Below are 17,920 nucleotides of genomic sequence, written 5' to 3' on the forward strand. Positions count from 1 at the left end.
AAAAAAAATTTACAGAACTTTTAGAGATGAAGATATGCTTGAAATTTTAAAATTCAATGGTTTAGATGCAGCTGGTAGATAGATTTACAAAAATTGCTCAGAAATTCAAGAGAAGACAAAAAGGTTTAGAGACAGCATTTAGGAAGTTCCACTATTTATCTAATCTGGGTTGTAGAAGAAAAGAATAGAGGATACAGAGGGGGAGGCAGTATTTAAAGAGATAATGGCGAAGGATTCTCCATACTAGATGACACCCATCAGTACCCACGTTTAGAAAGGACAATAAATCCCAGGCAGGTTAGAACAAATCCATTGCCAGAAATTATGAAGTGAAACTTCAGAAAATCCACACCTACATGCAGAGAAAGAGAGAGAGATCGAGAGAGATCAATCTTAGCAACTGAAGCTAGAAAGAAAAAAAGTCTTCTATAAGAGATTTCCTAAAACAGTATTAGACCAACAACCAACTTCTCAGCAGAACAGCAGGAAGACAGTGGAATTAATATCTTAAAAATGCTGAAAGTAAATAAAATTTCAGATACAACATATCTGATTTCAAGAATGAGGTTGTGTTAAATAAATTTTCAGAAAAACAAAAACCCAGAGTTAACATCAATTAAAGAAGCTGCTAAAGTAAGGACTGGCAAATTATGGTTCAAGGGTCAAATCTGGCCCATGGCCTGTTTTATATGGTTTGTGAGCTGAAAGTCATTTTTACATTTTTAAGATGTTGTGAAAAGCAAATGAAAAAAGAAAGAGTAACGTGCAACAGAGTCCTGAGAGCTTGGCAAAGCATAAAATATTTACTATCAGCCCCTTTAAAGAAAACATTTGCCAACTCCTGAAGCACAGAATGTGCTTTTGGGAGAAGAAAAGTGATCTCAGAAAGCTTGAATGAAAGGAACAATGAGAAAAAAAAAAAAAAAATCAAAGGCTAACAGGTGGGTAAGTACAAACAAATATTAGCCATGTAAGATAGCAATATCTCACTTGCGGGTTAAAACAAGAAGAAAAATGAAAAGAGAACTAAAATACTGGACAAAAATCCGGAATGGTGATGACAGTTCAAAAGTGAAAGGACTTGTCTTCTTCATGAAGAAGGTAAAGATATAATTTTGACTCTAATTAAACATGGATGTTCAAATGTCTTTGGTAATCCTTATAAAAACAGAGAAGTACCATATAAAACTTCTAAACAACTAAGGAGGAAAAAACTGAAAAGGTATATGTATACATGTATACGTGCAAAATGCAAACTGAAAACATAAGAACATGCACATTGACAATGTTTTCAACACTAGAAAATGAAAAGTAACATAAATACTCAATAGTATAGGAACAGATAATAAATTGTGGTATTATATCACACAAGGCTGAAAATAAAGGAACTTCAACTTGGAGGAATCTAATATAATGTGAAGCAAGAGCAACAAAGTAAAAAAGAACTTAACAGAATAGTATCATTAAAACATGAAAACATACTTGGTTTGCAGTATACATACATAAAAATGCTATAAAGAAAAACAAGGAATCACCAACACAAAACTTCAGACATGGGTACCTCTTGGAGTGAGACAGAATGGAATAGAGGGATATTCAAAGGTCTTCAAAGAAATTGCTAATTCCCTTTCTTAAGCTAGGTAGTGGGAAGGTATACAAGGATCCATTTTATTGTTTTTCTTTATAACTTATCTAGAGAATAACTATTTTTAAATACCTATTTTCATGAGCATAAAATACTAAGTTTCAAAAATAAATCATTGTTCTCCTATTTAAACCATTACTTAAACTAAACTTTCTAAAGAATAAGGAAAAAGTTTCACAAATTTGCCAAAGGAATATTCAGTCATATTTTATAGAACTATGGGATTATAAAATATTGGGGGAAAAATCCAGAGCAAGTGAAACTTGATATATATGCCTGTATAAACAGGATTACCTGAGCCTGTTCTAAGAATTTCCTTCAAACTGAACTAAATGTAACGTTTCGTAAGTGTACTCTAATTGCATCCAAGTAGATGTACTGATTTTCCCAGGGCAGCCTTTGGGATCTTAGCAAAGTCATTTCACAGACATACTACATATTTTCTCTACATAATTCAGATATGCTTTGAAAATAACTTTAAATTTAAAATTTAGAGTTAATAGCAAAAACTTTTCTGTAAATGAAAGGAGAAAATAGAAATATACTTATCAAGAAAGAAAAATACTGCCAAATTTTATTGCTTCATGATGTGTGTGTGTGTACTAGCTGTACAGCTAACAGCCAGATATGCCAAGGCAGCAACCACTAACCAATTTTAAAATAAGTTCAGGAGACTAATCATAGCTGACTTCATAGCTTGGGTTACATCTATTTTTCCACACCTGACAAATCAATCTTCTCAAAATGAAGTTTTCAAGTAAAAATGCACATTATTTTGCTCCTGTAACAACAGTGGTTAAAATCAGGTCCTCTATTTGTTGAAAATTATACATGGAATCATTAGGTGGTCATGGGCACAAAATGTCAGAGATCACATATAGCTTTAGCATTATGAATTACCAGTGAAACCTTTTTTTTCCTGGCAGCACTGTCTGCCACTGAGCCAACAAAAAGGACAGAGTGCGTGTGTGGTATAGGCAGAGAGGAATGCTATTTTGGGTTCAGTCTGAGGTGTAGGCAGTATGGTATAGGCAGGAAATTAAGAAACTCTGGAAAACCTGCTATGAGAAATGATTATACAAGTTTCCAAAAATGTGAGGTTGGGACACAGTCAGTTTGATGAAAGGGCTATTCTAAGGGTTTGAAATGGGTTGGCCCACCCACCGCACCTATTTAATGCCAAGCACAGAATTTCAGTTAGACAAGACTGTGAAGTTTATCTAGTCTGATTGATTTGTCTTCAAATATATTATCTTCTTTGAATCATAATATACTGCTGAGAACTGAAGATTATGATTATAAATATTACTATCAACTTACAGAGGAAGATAAGAGAACTGTGCTATCTAATATAGTAGCCACTAGCCACATGGGACCTAAACCACTTGAAATGTGGCTAGTTCAGTTTGATACATGTACACATGTATGCGTAAAATACAATAGATGATTTCAAAGATTATGAAAATAATATAAAATACATCACTAAAAAACTCCCTAACAGGTCTTCCTATATTGCCCAGGGTGACCTCAACCTCCCCAGTTTCTGTGATTATAGGTATGTGCCACTATTTCCAGCCATTAATTTTTCTACTGTTTACATGTGCAATATTCTAGATATATTGGGTAAAAAAATGTCAAAATTGATTTCACCTGTTTTTGAAGTTTTCATGTGACTGCAATATTTAAATTGATATTTGTGGCTCATATTATATTTCTATTGACAGCACTGAATTAGCTCCCTATGGCAATTTAGTCATTGCACTGATTCATGGTGAACATACAGATGACTAAGTCACAATTCTCCCTTGTGGCCCTAACAGTCTATCATTTTAAGACTTTAGCTTGCTCAACTTGGCCCATTAATCCAATCTATTAAATAATGTTTGGATCTAAACACAACCTGACATATAACAGGTGCTCAATAAATGAAGTCTATTATCCAAAGCATTAGGGTATCCTCAGTTTCATGTTCCACATAAAAACAATGTGCTTGCCTAAATCAATGTTCTCATTCAAGTCCAACTAGAGATCTTAATTCATTAATGAACACCCTTAGAATAGACTTAGGAACTTTCATGTTTCCTTTGTCCTTTATACATAGGTCTTCTACTGCACTGCTTTACACTTACATATGTACTTGAGGGCAGGGTTTTTGCTTTTCTATTTTCCTGGCAACTAGTATGTACTTAATGAATACTTGACAAATGCATGACACCAGTCAATAGTACTATCTCATTTAGCTCATACTTCTATCATACTCAAAATGACAGCGTGAGATTCTGAAAAATGTTCTGTTGAAATTCAAAATCAGCATTTTCCTAATAGTTCTACAATGAGAACTGCCTTTCTGATAGGAATGTGAAAATCTCTCAATGCAATTTACTTTACATAGTTTTCTCTTAAGAGGCATAAAATTGAATGCTATTTCCTCAATTGATGAATAGATAAAGAAACTGTGGTGTGTGTATATATATATATATATATATATATATATGTATATATATATATATATAAAATGGAATATTACTCAGCCATAAAGAATAACAAAATTATGGCATTTGCAGGCAAATGGATGAAATTGGAGAATATCATGCTGAGATAAGCCAATCTCAAAAAACCAAAGACGAATGATCTTGCTGATAAGCGGATGATGATACATAATGGGGGGTGGGAGGGAGGCAAGAATGGAGGAAGAAGGGAAAAGAGGGGTGGGATGGGTGGGGAGGAAGGAAAAAAAAATAACAGAATGAATCAAACACCATTACCCTATGTAAATGTATGATTACACAAATGGTGTACCTCTACTTCTTGTACAGAGAAACAAGTTGTACCCCATTTGTTTACAATAAAAAAATAAATAAAAAAAAGAAATTGAGTGCTATTGAACTTGAAGGATCTATGATGAAAGAGTAGGAATGTTTAGTAGGTTTAACTAGCTAAAAAATAACTTCAAAGAGATTAACTTCTTCTGAATCCTCAAGGGCAAACTACTGGAACTCAAATCTCCTTCAGAACTGTTTTTCTCATTAAGTCATTTTCTTTCTCTCTCCCTTCTACCCATTATCTGTCTTTCCTTTTTCCTAATTTGTTCTTGACTTTCTCTTCCAACATGTTTTAACTGATCATAAACTAGAGATAAACATTTTTCAATGTTTTGAACATAATTATCCATTTACATTTACTAATGTTAAAATAATGAAGCAGGAAGTTAGCTTCACCTGTAGGGGGCTGTTTTATTCTTTTTTGTGTTAGTGGCCTACATTACAGAAGTGGTTTCTCCTTGGTCTTTTTCAAAAGTATGTTACATTGCATTAATTATGACTTTCTGGGCTGCGGATTTAGCTCAGTTGGTAGAGTGCTTGCCTTGCAAACACGAGGCCCTGGGTTCAATCCACAGCACCACAGGGGAAAAAAAAAAAAAATTATGACTTTCTATGATCCTAATCCAGCATTCCAGCTTAAGTCAGGTCAAGGGACACAGGTAGCCTGAAAGTTAGAAACTCTTACACCTACTTAGAAAGACAATGTGGGATAGCCTAAGAGTTCTCATGTTCTACTCAAATAACAAACTGAAACCTTTAATACATACTTCCCTTTAGGATATGAATGCATCCTAATTTTGTGTAACTTTACACATTTATTGTACTGTCAAATGCTAAATTGTATTTTGTTGTCAAAACTGTTCAAGATATGAAACTGCCTAAGTAAAAGAGGAACTAATGTTTATAACATTTTAATAAGATATTTTTAACCTTTGAAAATTGGTGACTGCCAAGCTACTTCACTGATTAATTCTAATTTGAGAAATAGTTCTATGAATAATATCCTGATCAACAAATGATTAACCATAAATTCCAGAGGGTTAAAGCTTCATTATTTAGATTCTTACACGTACTAGCTTTCCTGTAAGAAAACACTGTGTGTGATCACCACAAAGCAATCACACTTTGGTGTTAAATATAGGGCTACAACAATCAGGACAACACCTATCAATGATAACTAAAACATGTAAAGATTGCAATGTGCCAGATGGTTTCTAGGAATTTTACACATACTAACTCGTCACATACTCACAAAACCCTTTTGAGCATTATGTTTCTAATGCTTATAGAAGAGAGGCTAAGTACCTGCTCAAGATGGTGTAATTATTCAGCCAAGCAGGAGTAAAATATCTAGGTATTTTGGCTCTAGAATTCATGTTCTTAAGGGCTATGCTGAACTGTCTGCTTACTTAATATGATTCCATACTTTGTATACTTTAAATGCAAAAAGTGAGAGCAAACAGGAAAAGTGGGTATCATGAAAGTTGTAAATTCTCTTGGCAGACTTTCTAAGGCTTTCAATATGACCTTGTTTCCTATGTAAAAGCAGAACATAGAAATATTTTAATTAATTGGGTTACATTTAACTGAGTTTTCCTGGTAGATATCAATATTCATTTACTCATATCTTTTTTTTTGGGGGGTACTGGGGATTGAACTCAGGGACACTCAACCACTGAGCCATATCCCCAGCCCTTTTTTGTATTTTATTTAGAGACACAGTCTTCACTGAGTTGCTTAGTGCCTCACTTCTGCAGAGGCTGGCTTTGAACTCGGGATCCTCCTGTCTCAGCCTCCAGAGCCGCTGAGATTTACAGGAGCGCGCCACCTCAGAGCGTTTAATTACCACAATATTTCATTTCTAATCACAGGCAAAAAAGGAACTTTGTACTCTACTTTTTCACCATTTATATGTTTGCACAAATCTCAAGCACGTATTACTGGGAATATTCTGTGTGGGTCTTCATATTTTTTTAGCACTCAAATTCAATATACTTCCAAATTTTAACTTTGTTTTGTATAAATTTTCTTATCAGTGAAATATTTTCACTGACGTTCACTGCAGTTTGTACACTAACCTGAAATGTGCATGTGCCAATAACCACATAATTATTGCCACCATATGCAATTAGATTTCCTGAATCCCCACTCTCAAAGGGATTAAATTCTACAACATGCACATAATCGTCGCAATCCACAGTGTAGGCAGCATTTCTTGTGGGATCTTGCTTCATCTTGTATGTCAAAACTTGAGCAGTTGTAGAAAGAGAATAGATTCCTACTGCACAATGTCACGAAACTGTGGATTATAGCATAGACATCATTAGAAGTGGTCAGTGTTAGTAATTTAACAGATGATTAAAAATAACGTTTGGTACTACACTGTCATACGCAGCTCCAAAGAAGCATTAAAATTACTTATCAAGGGATAGAAGCTACAGGAAAAAAACCCCACTAATTATTTATAGTTAAGCACTTGTTCCATAGCTTTCCTCTATATCACATTCAGAATACCCACATAGGTACACTATAAAATTCTGTCAAGATTAAGTAAAAGATACACTGAGTACTTAAAGATGGAATTAGCTTAAAAGAAAGTATATTAATAAGAAATTAATAATAGCTAATATTTAAATAAACACTATTTGTAGGTACCATGTTTAGCACTTTACTGACATACACTTAATATTTGCACAAACCTAAAAGCAGGTATTACCTGTTGTTCCCATTTTATTGATGAAGAAATGGAGGTTTTAGGTGGTTAATTTGTTAAGCTCATAAACTAAAAGAACTGCATAGACTTTATTGTGTTGGGCACTGGTGCTAGGGGGAACAAAACAAACAAACACACAGCCTTGAAGGAAATCACAAACAGGGATAGTTATGACTAGGTGTAAAAACTGCCATAACATAAACAGATACAAAGTATAGATCCTGGAGGATCTGGAGTGCCAACAATGAGATATTAAAAAAAAAAAAAATCATATTTACAAAACTGGGCACAAAACCTCAACTAACCTGTCAGGGCTTAGAGTGCGCTCTGGAAATAACATTCCCACATGAGAATTATGAATTTTAAAGAGTCAAAAAATATTAAAAAAAATAAGACACAGACTGGAGTTGTGGCTCAGTGGCAGAGCACTTGCCTAGCATATGTGAGGTACTGGGTTCAATTCTCAGCACCACATATAAAATAATGTCCATCAACATCTAAAAAAAAATTTTTTTTAAAAAAGGCAAAAGTACTAAGATACAAGGATTGGGTTTGTAGCTCTGTGGGAAAGCGCTTGCCTAGCACGTGTGAGATACTGGATTTGATCCTCAGCACCGCATAAAAAATAAATAAATAAAACAAAGGTATTGTGTCCCCTACAACTTAAAAAAAAAAAAAAAAAAAAGACACATAAGAGCTGTCCTGAAAACAGCTGGACACGGTAATAAAAGCAAGTATCTGATGAGCCTGTGCTGAGAATGAGATAAGTCTCACCTCAGGGAGCTTATAAGCTAATAACTTTAAGGGATGCGCATCCGGGACTGGACACGTGTTAAGGGTAACCAGCAGGTGAGAAGTCCTCCAATGCGAGAAAGATGGACGTGCCAGAGTTTGGAGGTCGAAACTCGGTGCCTCACCTACTGCTCTTGAAAGCCTGGTGCCAAAACACTCAAAGGGAGCGCTTCTCTGCACCCGGAGAGCTGGGTCTTCCCCACCTAAGTCAGACTGTAAGGGCAGAAGAGGGAAGGAACCAGGTAAGTCCCCAAGCCTCTCCCAGAGCCAGGTGCGTCCCGTGACAACCCGCCTCCCTGAGCCCAAGATCAAAGGGAAGGGCTCCTGGGTGGCAGGGTTGGGGCCCGTGGGTCCCCGCAGCAAACCGGCGCGGCCCCCCACACTGCCCGCGCGGTACGCACCGGAGAAGGCGGGGAAGCGACCTGAACAGTGCTGGTCTCGGCTGCCGGCTGCCGCGACGCGCGCGCTTCTGCTTCCGGGTCGAAGGGCGGGCGCAGCGATTGGTTCCCGGGCCTTCCCGCGATATTTGAAAGTAATCCGCGGCTACTTGAGCAGCAGTCAATCAGCAGCGCTCAGGGTCCTTTCCTTCATGAAATCTGCAGCTCCTGGGTCTTCTCCGAGCTGGGTGAGTCTCGCCTCCTCCCTGCCCGCCTGTCCCTCTTCGCCTGATGATTCAGGATGAGCTTGTCAGGGCGTTTCGGTGACAGTACAGTGCTAAGTGACCATCTGGGGTTGTGTGCAGTGGCTTTCTCTGGAGCCTATTGGTGGCGTTGGACAGAATTCACAGTATTTTGTGCTAGAGCTGGAAGATCCCGAGGGATCCTGCAGATTGGAAGATTGAGGTTCATGGAGGCTTACTTAAAGTCCATAAGAAAGGCAAGAAATCAGGATTCTAGTTCTACTATGTAGGAGGACCCCAATTCCACAATTCCACAATTGCCATTTTTATTTAGTACCTACTAAGTGCTTAGCATTAAGTGTATTGTATCATTGTTTTTTAATGTCTAATAATTTTATTAGGTGGAAATTATCAAACCCTTTCTGCAGATGCTCATCAGAGATTTTAAATATCCAAAGGCGTAGAACTAATAAATAAGGGGACTGGGTGTGAATTTTGCTCTATCTGAATCCAAAGTGTAGCCCTATCAACCATCTCACTTTGCCTCCCAGCAACAATTTTCTGTTTCGTATCTTTTGTCACAGTGCAGCTTGGAGTACAGTTTTTAAAAATAAGTTTTTGTTACTGAGGCCTTCTAAGGCTGTTGTATAGTGCAGACTGCCATTAAGAGTGCTTGTCTAGGGCTGGGGAGATAGCTCAGTCTGTAGACCTTGCAAGCACAAGGCCCTGGGTTCGATCCCCAGCACTCAAAAACAAAAAACAAAAAACAAAGAGTGCTTGTCTATTCAGTGTCTCATTGACTCCTCACAAGGTAAGTTGAAAAATTAGATTTTCAGTGTTCTGATACCTCTGCTGGGCAGCCAGGTGTAAAGCTTATCACCTAGGCTCACACAGCCACAGCAAGAGCTACTGGAAGAACAGGAACTAGATCAGAGGTTGGCAAATCATTTGCATTTCCTGTTCTTGTACAGCTGACTTCTGAGCTAAGAATGGATTTTACATGTTTAAGTAGTTGTGAGAAAAAATGAAGAATATTTTGTGACATGTGCAAATTATATGAAAACACAAATTTCAGTATCCATAAAGTTTTATTGGAGCACAGCTATGCTCATTTGTTTATATTTTGTCCATGACTATTTTCACACTACAAGGTCAAATTGAGTAGTTATAACACAGAGAGTATGGCCTGCATATCTCAAATGTTTACTATTTGTTCTCTCCAAAAAGTTTGCTGACCCCTAGATGAGAGAGACTCTTGGGGTTTTCTGTCACTGTTAGTGTTTTTTTTTCTTTCCCCTTCTTCTTATCCTTCTCTTTTTCCGTGTTTTGGTACTGAGAATTTAACCTAAGGCTGCTCCCCAGTCCTTCTTATCCTTATTTTTGAGATAGGGTCTTGCTAAATTTACTGAGGCTGGCCTTGAATTTGTAATCCTTCTGCCTTAGCCTCCAAAGTTTCTAGGATTACAAGTGTGTGCCATTGTGCCTGGTGTAATGTTGTTTCAATTTTAACTCAAAACAACCTAGAGCCAGGCAGGGTGGCATATGCCTGTAATCCCAGGAACTCCAGAGACTGATGCAGGAGAATTGCAAGCTCAAGTATTAGAAATGGAACTCAGTGGTAAAGTGCTCCTGAGTTCAATCCCCAGTGCCAAAAACAAAAACAAGCAAAAACAAAACAAAACAAAAAAACAAAAAACTTAGAACCTCATAATGTGTGATAATAGCTTATGTGCTTTATTATGTGCCAGATACTGTTCCAAAAGCTCTATTTGTATTTGTCATTTAGTCTTCACATACCCTAAACATAGAACTATTTTCACTTTGAGGCAGGACAAGTGATATAACTTGACCAAGATCCCATAACTAGTAAGTGTGGAGCCAGGATTCAGAATGATCCAGTTCTAGAAGAGTATTTGCTTAACAACAATCTCAATTCATAGTACCTTAAAAAAAAAAAAACAGTAAGGAACCTACTGCTGAAAATTTATTTAAGCAAACTGATCATATCACTAGAGCTGATGCTTTATTTACTTCTTTATGTTCTTCTGTTTAAGAGATGAGGGTGATATTTTGAAGAGAAATATAGCTTAGCTACTTGTGATCTGCTACCTGTGTCTTTAAATTGTATCATAGATTATGTCTGTAATTTAAATTATTATGTTGCAAGTGGCATATGCCCTTTTTCTTCATTGTACAAACCTGAGGTACCTAGTGAATGTCTGGTATTCTGTTTATGCTTCATAAAAACAAAAGGATAACAGAAGGGGTCAGTAAATGGGATGTGTGTGGAAAATACCACATGCTATGAATATGTTGGAGACTTGGGTAGTTAAAAGAAAATGGGAAAAAAATGGGAAAAAACTTAGCAGGCATATTTATAAACTCAGAGAAAGGAATTGGTCTCCTTGTGTAAATAAAACATTGACATGACATCAGATTATTTTGAAGGGCTTTGGTCTGCATTAGAAGAAGTTATGAAATATAGTGATTTAAGAGTCCAGCCTGTGGACTTAGAAATCTATATTTATGTCTTTTGGCCATTTACTAGCTGAGTGACATGTGCATTTTCTTCAGGTATAGCCTGAGGATAGTAATAGGCTTACCTCGATATGACATTTTTAGGAATTAAGTGAGGTAATAATATTAAGCTTTTGAAAAATATCTGATACCATGAAATTCCAAAATGTTATCTCTTTTATTGGTTGTCTATTGATGTTGCAACAAACCACCTCAAAATTTAGTGACTGTAAAAAATTTTTTTTTTTTTTTTTTGCTTATAGTTCTGTAGGGACTCAGGTGATTCTCCTGCTGGTCTTACCTGGGATCACCCATGCTGCTGAAGTTCCTCTGTCAGTGTGTCTGGGGCTAGGTAGTGAAGGAAGCCTCCCTCATTCACCTATGAGTTGGTATTAGTTGTCATGTGGAGTGCTGTTGTTCGCCTGCATGTGTCCTCTCCGGAGGCTAGCATGAACTTTTTAATACAGCAGTCTCAGGGCAGCCAAAGAGTGAGAGTTGAAGCTTCAAGGCCTTGTGTTGGGAGGAACCCAAGACCCAGAATGGATGATTTGTTAGGAGGATTCAAAGTACTCAGCATATATTCGTAGTCATGGGTATAGTTTATTACAGCAAAAGGATTCAGAACAACAGTGCAAAGAAAAAGGAATATGGGGCAAAGACCAAGGAGCAAGGTACAAGTTTCTAAAGGTCGGAAACAGGTTGGGACAACACACATGAAATGCATTTACAGGGAAACTTATTAGAGACCTAGTGCCAGGGTTTTTATTGGGGGAAGAACACATAGGTGTGCTCTGTCTGGCATGTACCAAAATTCCAGACTCAGAAGGAGACCAAATGTTCAGTATAAACTATATTATTTGTACAAATAGTTTAGCACAGTGAGCTACTTTTATTGGAAACCCTCCTGAAATCCAAGTTCCCAGAATCTAGCTGGAAAGATTGTCATTCTTGGTGCATTAACTCTTCTGGATGTCTTAAGGCCTTGTCTTAGAATTCCCATTGTGTCATTCTCATGACATGCTATTGGTCAAATCAAGTCACAAGACTGGCCCAGATTCAAAAGGTTGGAAAAATAGACCACCATTTTTGGAACAATGTTGAGATGGGAGGAAATTGGCTTTTTTTTTTTTTTTTTCCTTAAAATACCATATATCTCAAAATAAATATTTTACAAACACAGCTTTAATTAGTTATGTCTGTGTCTTTAATTATAAGTTTGCAGAATTCATATGTCTGGTTTTTTATGAATTTTCAGAATTGAAGCTTGAATATTGTTATTTCAAAAGATTTGGCTTAAGAAAACTAAAGTAGAGGAAAATATGATTGAGCAGAAATTGTATTATTCTGTTTTCCTGAATTTAATTAACAACAATCTTGGTAAATACAAAATAATCTCTCGTTTACTGCTTTTTTCCCCCTCTCACTGTGCTTGCTTACACATGTTAAATGTTAATTTCCAATTAAAATAAGGCACTTTAACATTGTATTCTGTCCTACTTTAAGAGAATGGCTGTACTTAATCAGAAGTCTGTCTTGGATATGATTAAAGAATTTAGAAGGAACTGGCGTGTTCTTTGTGATTCTGAAAGAACTACTCTGTGTGGTGCAGACTCCATGCTCTTGGCCTTGCAACTTTCCATGGCAGAGAACAATAAACAGGTTAGTAAACTATATTTAGGTAAACTCTTTTATTTTTTTTTCTAAATAAAAAAAGGTCTTTTAGCTGCTGCCCCTTTAAAATATGTATATATTTTTAGTTGTAGACATGATACCTTTATTTTATTTATTCACTTTTAGGTGGTGCTGAGGCTCGAACCCAGTGCCTCACATGTGCTAGTCAAGCGCTCTACCACTGAGCCCCAGCCCCAGCCCAGTTGCTGCCTGTCTGAGTAAACTTAAGCTTATGTACTTGAATTTCTTTGCAACATCTGTACCTTCTGTGATAGTATTATATGTTAAAAATGCAACTGCATATCTGTGTCAGAATACTTCAATTGCTTTTGAAATGATTTGTTTCAAAACTAAGACCTTCATATGTACAATTGAACATAGGACATGCACATTTAATATTTCATGGAATGTCTTAAGATAAACATGCAACAATTATGATAATTATTGTTAAATATATTCCTGTTTAATAAGTATTCCTTTGTTCCCTAAAAGAAGTTCTAGATGACACACATAATAATAATATATATAGTATTATATATATCTAGTTTCAAACTCTGTAGTATGGATTAATTATTCCAAAACAAAATTGTGTATCAAAATAATTTGTGAAAACTTTGAAACAATACTGGCCTCTGTGCTGTAATCCTAGAAATTCAGATTATCCTAATCTGCATAGAAGTGCTAGAAAACTGCCTTTTAAAATCTCCCCAAAATGATTCTTTCATAGGTAGCTTGGGCTAAAGAAAGGGGTCAGAGGTATTCATATGTGAAAAGGATAAATATTGGCTAGAGCAGTTAAGGAAAGACTTCTTGGTTTTAGATAGATTTTGGATAAAGGAAGGGAAGGATTTAGAGGATGGATGTATTTCATAGCATAATAAGTTTTAATAATGAAATAAACTAGAAACAATCTAAATGTACATTGTTTATAGGTTCTTTCTATATAAATTTATAAACCATTAATGGAATGCTATGCAGTCATTAAAAAGCTTGGGTAGGGGCTGGAGCTGTAGTTCAGTGGCAGAATACTTGCCTAACATGTGTGAGGCACTGGGTTCTATCCTTAGCACTGCATAAAAATAAATAAATAAAGTAATTTTTAAAAACTTGGGTAGATGTACATTTATTGAGTTGGAAAAAATATACAGGGTATATTATTAATAAAACAGGTAGCATGGTGTTATAGTTAAGAATAATGGTTTTGAGAGTCAGTCTGCTTGGGTTCACAGTCCATGTTAGGCTTTTGAGAGGCCTTAATTATATCTCAATTAAAATATTTTTAATAGAGAAAAATCGTATATATTTATCATGAATAATATATTGTTTTGAAATATGTATATGTTATGAAATGATTAACTAGAGCCAATTAACATATATTACCACACATGCTTATCACGTTTATGGTGATAACACCTAAAATCTGTTATTTTATTAATTTTCAAGGTTACAAAACATTCTCAATTAGTCACCATGTTATACAGTTGATCTCTTGAACTTGTTCTTTCTGTCTAACTGAAATTTTGTATTCTTTGACCAACATCTCCCTAATTCAGCTCCCTTCTGGCTCCCAGTAACTCTCATTCTACTCTCCTTCTGTTAGTTCAAGTTTGTTACATTCCACATATAAGTGAATCTTGCAGTATTTGTCTTTCTGTGCCTGGTTTACTTCCTTAGCATGGTGTCTTCTGGATTCATCATGTTGTTACAAATGACAGAATTTCCTTGTTTTTAAAAACTGATGGTATTCTATATACCACATTTTCTTTATCTGTTCATCCATTGGTGGACACATAAGTTGATTTCATACTTTAGCTATTGTGAATAATGCTGCAAAGGAACATGGGAGTGCTGTTTTAAAAACTGAACTCAGCTCCAGTGGAGGGATTGCTGGACCATTTGGTAGTTCTAATTTTAATATTTTGAGGAACCTCCATACTATTTTCCATAATGGCTGTACTAATTTACACAACTCACAACAGAGCACAAGGGTTCCTTTGTCTATGTCTTCTCTAACACTTTTTCATCTTTTTGATAGTATTCATTCTGATAGGTGTGAGGTGATATCTCATTGTGGGTTTAATTTTGCAATTCTCTGATAATTACTCATGCTGAACATATTTTGGTTTTTCTTGGACATTTGTATATCTTCTTCTGAGAAATGCCTATTTAGATCCTTTACTCATTTTTAATGGGATTATATGTTTTGTAACTATTGAATTGTGAGTTCCTTATGTGTTTTGGATAGTAACCCATTGTTAATGTTTTGCAAGCATTTGCTTCCATTCTGTAGGGTTTTGTTTTCTTTCATTGTTGCTGCAGAAGTTTTTTGGTTTGATGTAATCCCATTTGCTTTTGTTGCCTATACTTTTAGGCTCATATTAAAAAAAAAAAAAAAAAAAAGTCATTGCCCATACCAGGTCATGGAGCTTTTCCCTGTTTTCTTCTAGTTATTTTACAGTTCAGGTCTTACATGTAAATCTTCAATCCATTTTGAGTTGATTTTTTAGAATGATGAGATGAAGGTCTGTTTTCAGTCTTCTGTATGTGGATTTTTAGTTTTCCCAGCACTGTTTATTCATTTTTTCCCTGTCATGTGTTCTTGGCATCTTTGTTGAAAGACACTTGACTATTAAGTGCATGGATTTATTTCTGGGTGCTCTGTTTTCTTGCATTGTTCATGTCTGTTTTTAAACCAATACCATATTGTTTTGATCACTATAGCTTTGTAGTGTCTTTTGAAATTAGATGGTTTGATGCCTCCAGCTTTACACACACACACACACACACACACACACACACATAAAATTTAATATTTATTTTTTCCATTTCTGTGAAAAATGCCATTAGAATTTTGATAGGGATTGCATTGAATGTGTAGGTCAATTTGGTTAATAATATTCTTCTAATTCATGGACATGGGATTATTTTCCATTTATTTGTCTTTTCAGTTTCCTTCATCAATATTTTATAGTTTCAGTGGACAGATCTTTAATGTCCTTGAATAAATGAACTCCTAAGTATTTTTATTATTTTTTTAGCTATTATAAATGAAATAATTTTTTTTTTCTTTTGAGGCACTGGGGATCGAACTAGTGCACTGTTTGTATAGAAACACTGCAGATTTTTTATGTTGATTTTATATTCTGCATACTTACTGAATTCATTTATTAATTCTGACAATTTTTTGTGGGGTCTTCAGTGTTTTCTGTATATGAGATCATGTCATCTATAAGCAGGGACAATTTAACTTTTTCCTTTGTAATTTGAATGACTTTTATTTCTCTGTTGCCAGATTGCTCTGGCTGGGATTTCTAGTTCCATGATGAATGGAAGTGGTGCGAGAGAGCATCCTTATCTTATGGTTGATCTGAGAAGGAATGCTTTCAGTTTTTCATGATTGAGTATGATGTTAACTGTGGGAGTTGTCATTTATGATCTTAAATGTGTTCAGATACATTATTCTATACTTAATTTGTTCAGAGTTTTTAAATTTTATTTTATTTATTTCTATGCAGTGCTAAGAATCGAACCCAGTGCCTCACATGCTAGGCAAGCACTCTGCCACTGAGCCACAACCCAGCCCACTGTTCAGAGGTTTTATCATGACAGGATGTTGGGTTTTGTCCAATTATTTTTTTTTTTTCATCTTGAGATGACCATATTATTTTTGTCCTTCACTCTGTTAATGAGGTGTATCATGTTTATAGATTTGCATGTGTTGAAACATCCTTACATCATTCAGATAAATCCCACTTGTCCATGGTGAATGATCCTTTTAATGTGCTGTTGAATTCTATTTCCTAGTATTTGGTTGAGGATTTTTGCATCTATTGTTCATCAGGAAGATATTTCCTGCAATTTTCTTTTCTCATCATATCTCTTTCTGGCTTTGATATCAGGACTCTTAATGTGCATTTGGAAGTATTCCTCTTCTTTAATTTTTTGGAAAAGTTCTTAAGTATCCATGGAAAATGATCCAGGATAGTTTGTGTGTTAGGCTACAATAGTCTTAATAAATCTAAGATTGAAACATCGAGTATCTTTTCTGATCACAATGGTATAAAACTAGAAATCAATAATAGAACTTTGGAACATTCACAAACTCATTGAAATTAAAAAACAAACTCCTGAACAACCATAGAGTCAAAGAAGAAATTTCAAGGGAAATTTAAAAATATCTCAAGACAAACAAAAATGGAAATGCAACAAAACAACTTCTAAGAAGGAGTCAAAGCAGTTCTAAGTGGGAAGTTTATACCAATAAATGTTTACATTAAAAAAGAAGATATCTCAAATAGACAACCTAACGTCCCTCAAATAACTAGACAATAAAGAACAAACTAAATCCAAAGTTAGCAAAAGGAAGTATTAAAGACAAGAGCAGAAATACTTGAGATAAATACTAAAAAACAACAAGAAGATCAGTGAAACTAAGAGTTTGACCTTTTAAAAAGATAAAATCAACAAACTGTTAACTAGACTAAGAATAAAAGAAGATGCAAGTAAATAAATCAAATGAAAGGGGAGACCTTACAAGTGATACTACAGAAGTATAAAGGATCATTCCAAGCATTCAGAAGACTGGAATGAAAAATATACAAAGTGGATAACCTAGGAGACACGTTCAGTTGCCTTGATACACACTGAATCATGGTGAAATAGAAAATCTGAACAGACCAATAACATGAAGACTGAATCTGTAATAAAAAGTCTCCCATCAAAGAAAAGCCTCAAACCTAATGGCAAACATTGAAAGAACTAATACCAACCCTCTCTTCTTCCAAAACAATGAAGGTATACTTCCAAACTCATTTTATGAGGCTAGTACTTTTCTTAAATGCCCTATTCATATCTTTTGCTTATTACACCATCAAGTTGGTTTTATCTTTGTATTCTTTGAAAGATTCTATACATATTTTAGATACTCTCCTTGTTTTACACTTTGTTCCTATTTTATGGAGGCAAAATTTTACCTCTACCCTTCTACAGTTTTTCCGTTGGGCCTAAGAATTAAATTGGCAGAAGACAGATCAATAGGGTAACTGCATACACATTTTTTTTTAATACAAGTCTTAATGTGACACAAGGGTCTTCATAAGGAAATGAAAATCCAAGAAGGAGTTCAAGTTGAATGTTTATGT

At 35.3% G+C, this 17,920-nt stretch overlaps 2 protein-coding genes across 7 annotated transcripts in view; one reads left to right on the forward strand and one right to left on the reverse strand.

Moving 5' to 3' along the window:
- Nup37 (nucleoporin 37) overlaps window positions 1-8,444 on the reverse strand; it is a 39,463-nt gene extending 31,019 nt beyond the window's left edge. Inside the window, exons 1-4 of one of the 4 annotated variants that reach the window (XM_047549852.1) lie at window positions 8,374-8,444; window positions 7,955-8,185; window positions 7,184-7,290; window positions 6,546-6,766 (exon numbers count right to left, since the gene is read on the reverse strand). In XM_047549852.1, the coding sequence (XP_047405808.1) occupies window positions 6,546-6,701 (156 nt within the window). In that variant the 5' untranslated portion in view covers window positions 6,702-6,766; window positions 7,184-7,290; window positions 7,955-8,185; window positions 8,374-8,444. The remainder of the gene's footprint in view (window positions 1-6,545; window positions 6,767-7,183; window positions 7,291-7,954; window positions 8,186-8,373) is intronic. The other 3 variants (XM_047549855.1, XM_047549853.1, XM_047549854.1) reach the window with 3 other exon arrangements.
- Window positions 8,445-8,515: 71 nt separating this feature from the next.
- Parpbp (PARP1 binding protein) overlaps window positions 8,516-17,920 on the forward strand; it is a 54,105-nt gene continuing 44,700 nt past the window's right edge. For all 3 annotated transcript variants that reach the window (XM_047549340.1, XM_047549341.1, XM_047549342.1), the window contains exons 1-2: window positions 8,516-8,597; window positions 12,612-12,767. In XM_047549340.1, the coding sequence (XP_047405296.1) occupies window positions 8,562-8,597; window positions 12,612-12,767 (192 nt within the window). In that variant the 5' untranslated portion in view covers window positions 8,516-8,561. The remainder of the gene's footprint in view (window positions 8,598-12,611; window positions 12,768-17,920) is intronic.

Source organism: Sciurus carolinensis, chromosome 4 (genome assembly GCF_902686445.1).
Source record: "Sciurus carolinensis chromosome 4, mSciCar1.2, whole genome shotgun sequence".
NCBI lineage: Eukaryota > Metazoa > Chordata > Mammalia > Rodentia > Sciuridae > Sciurus > Sciurus carolinensis.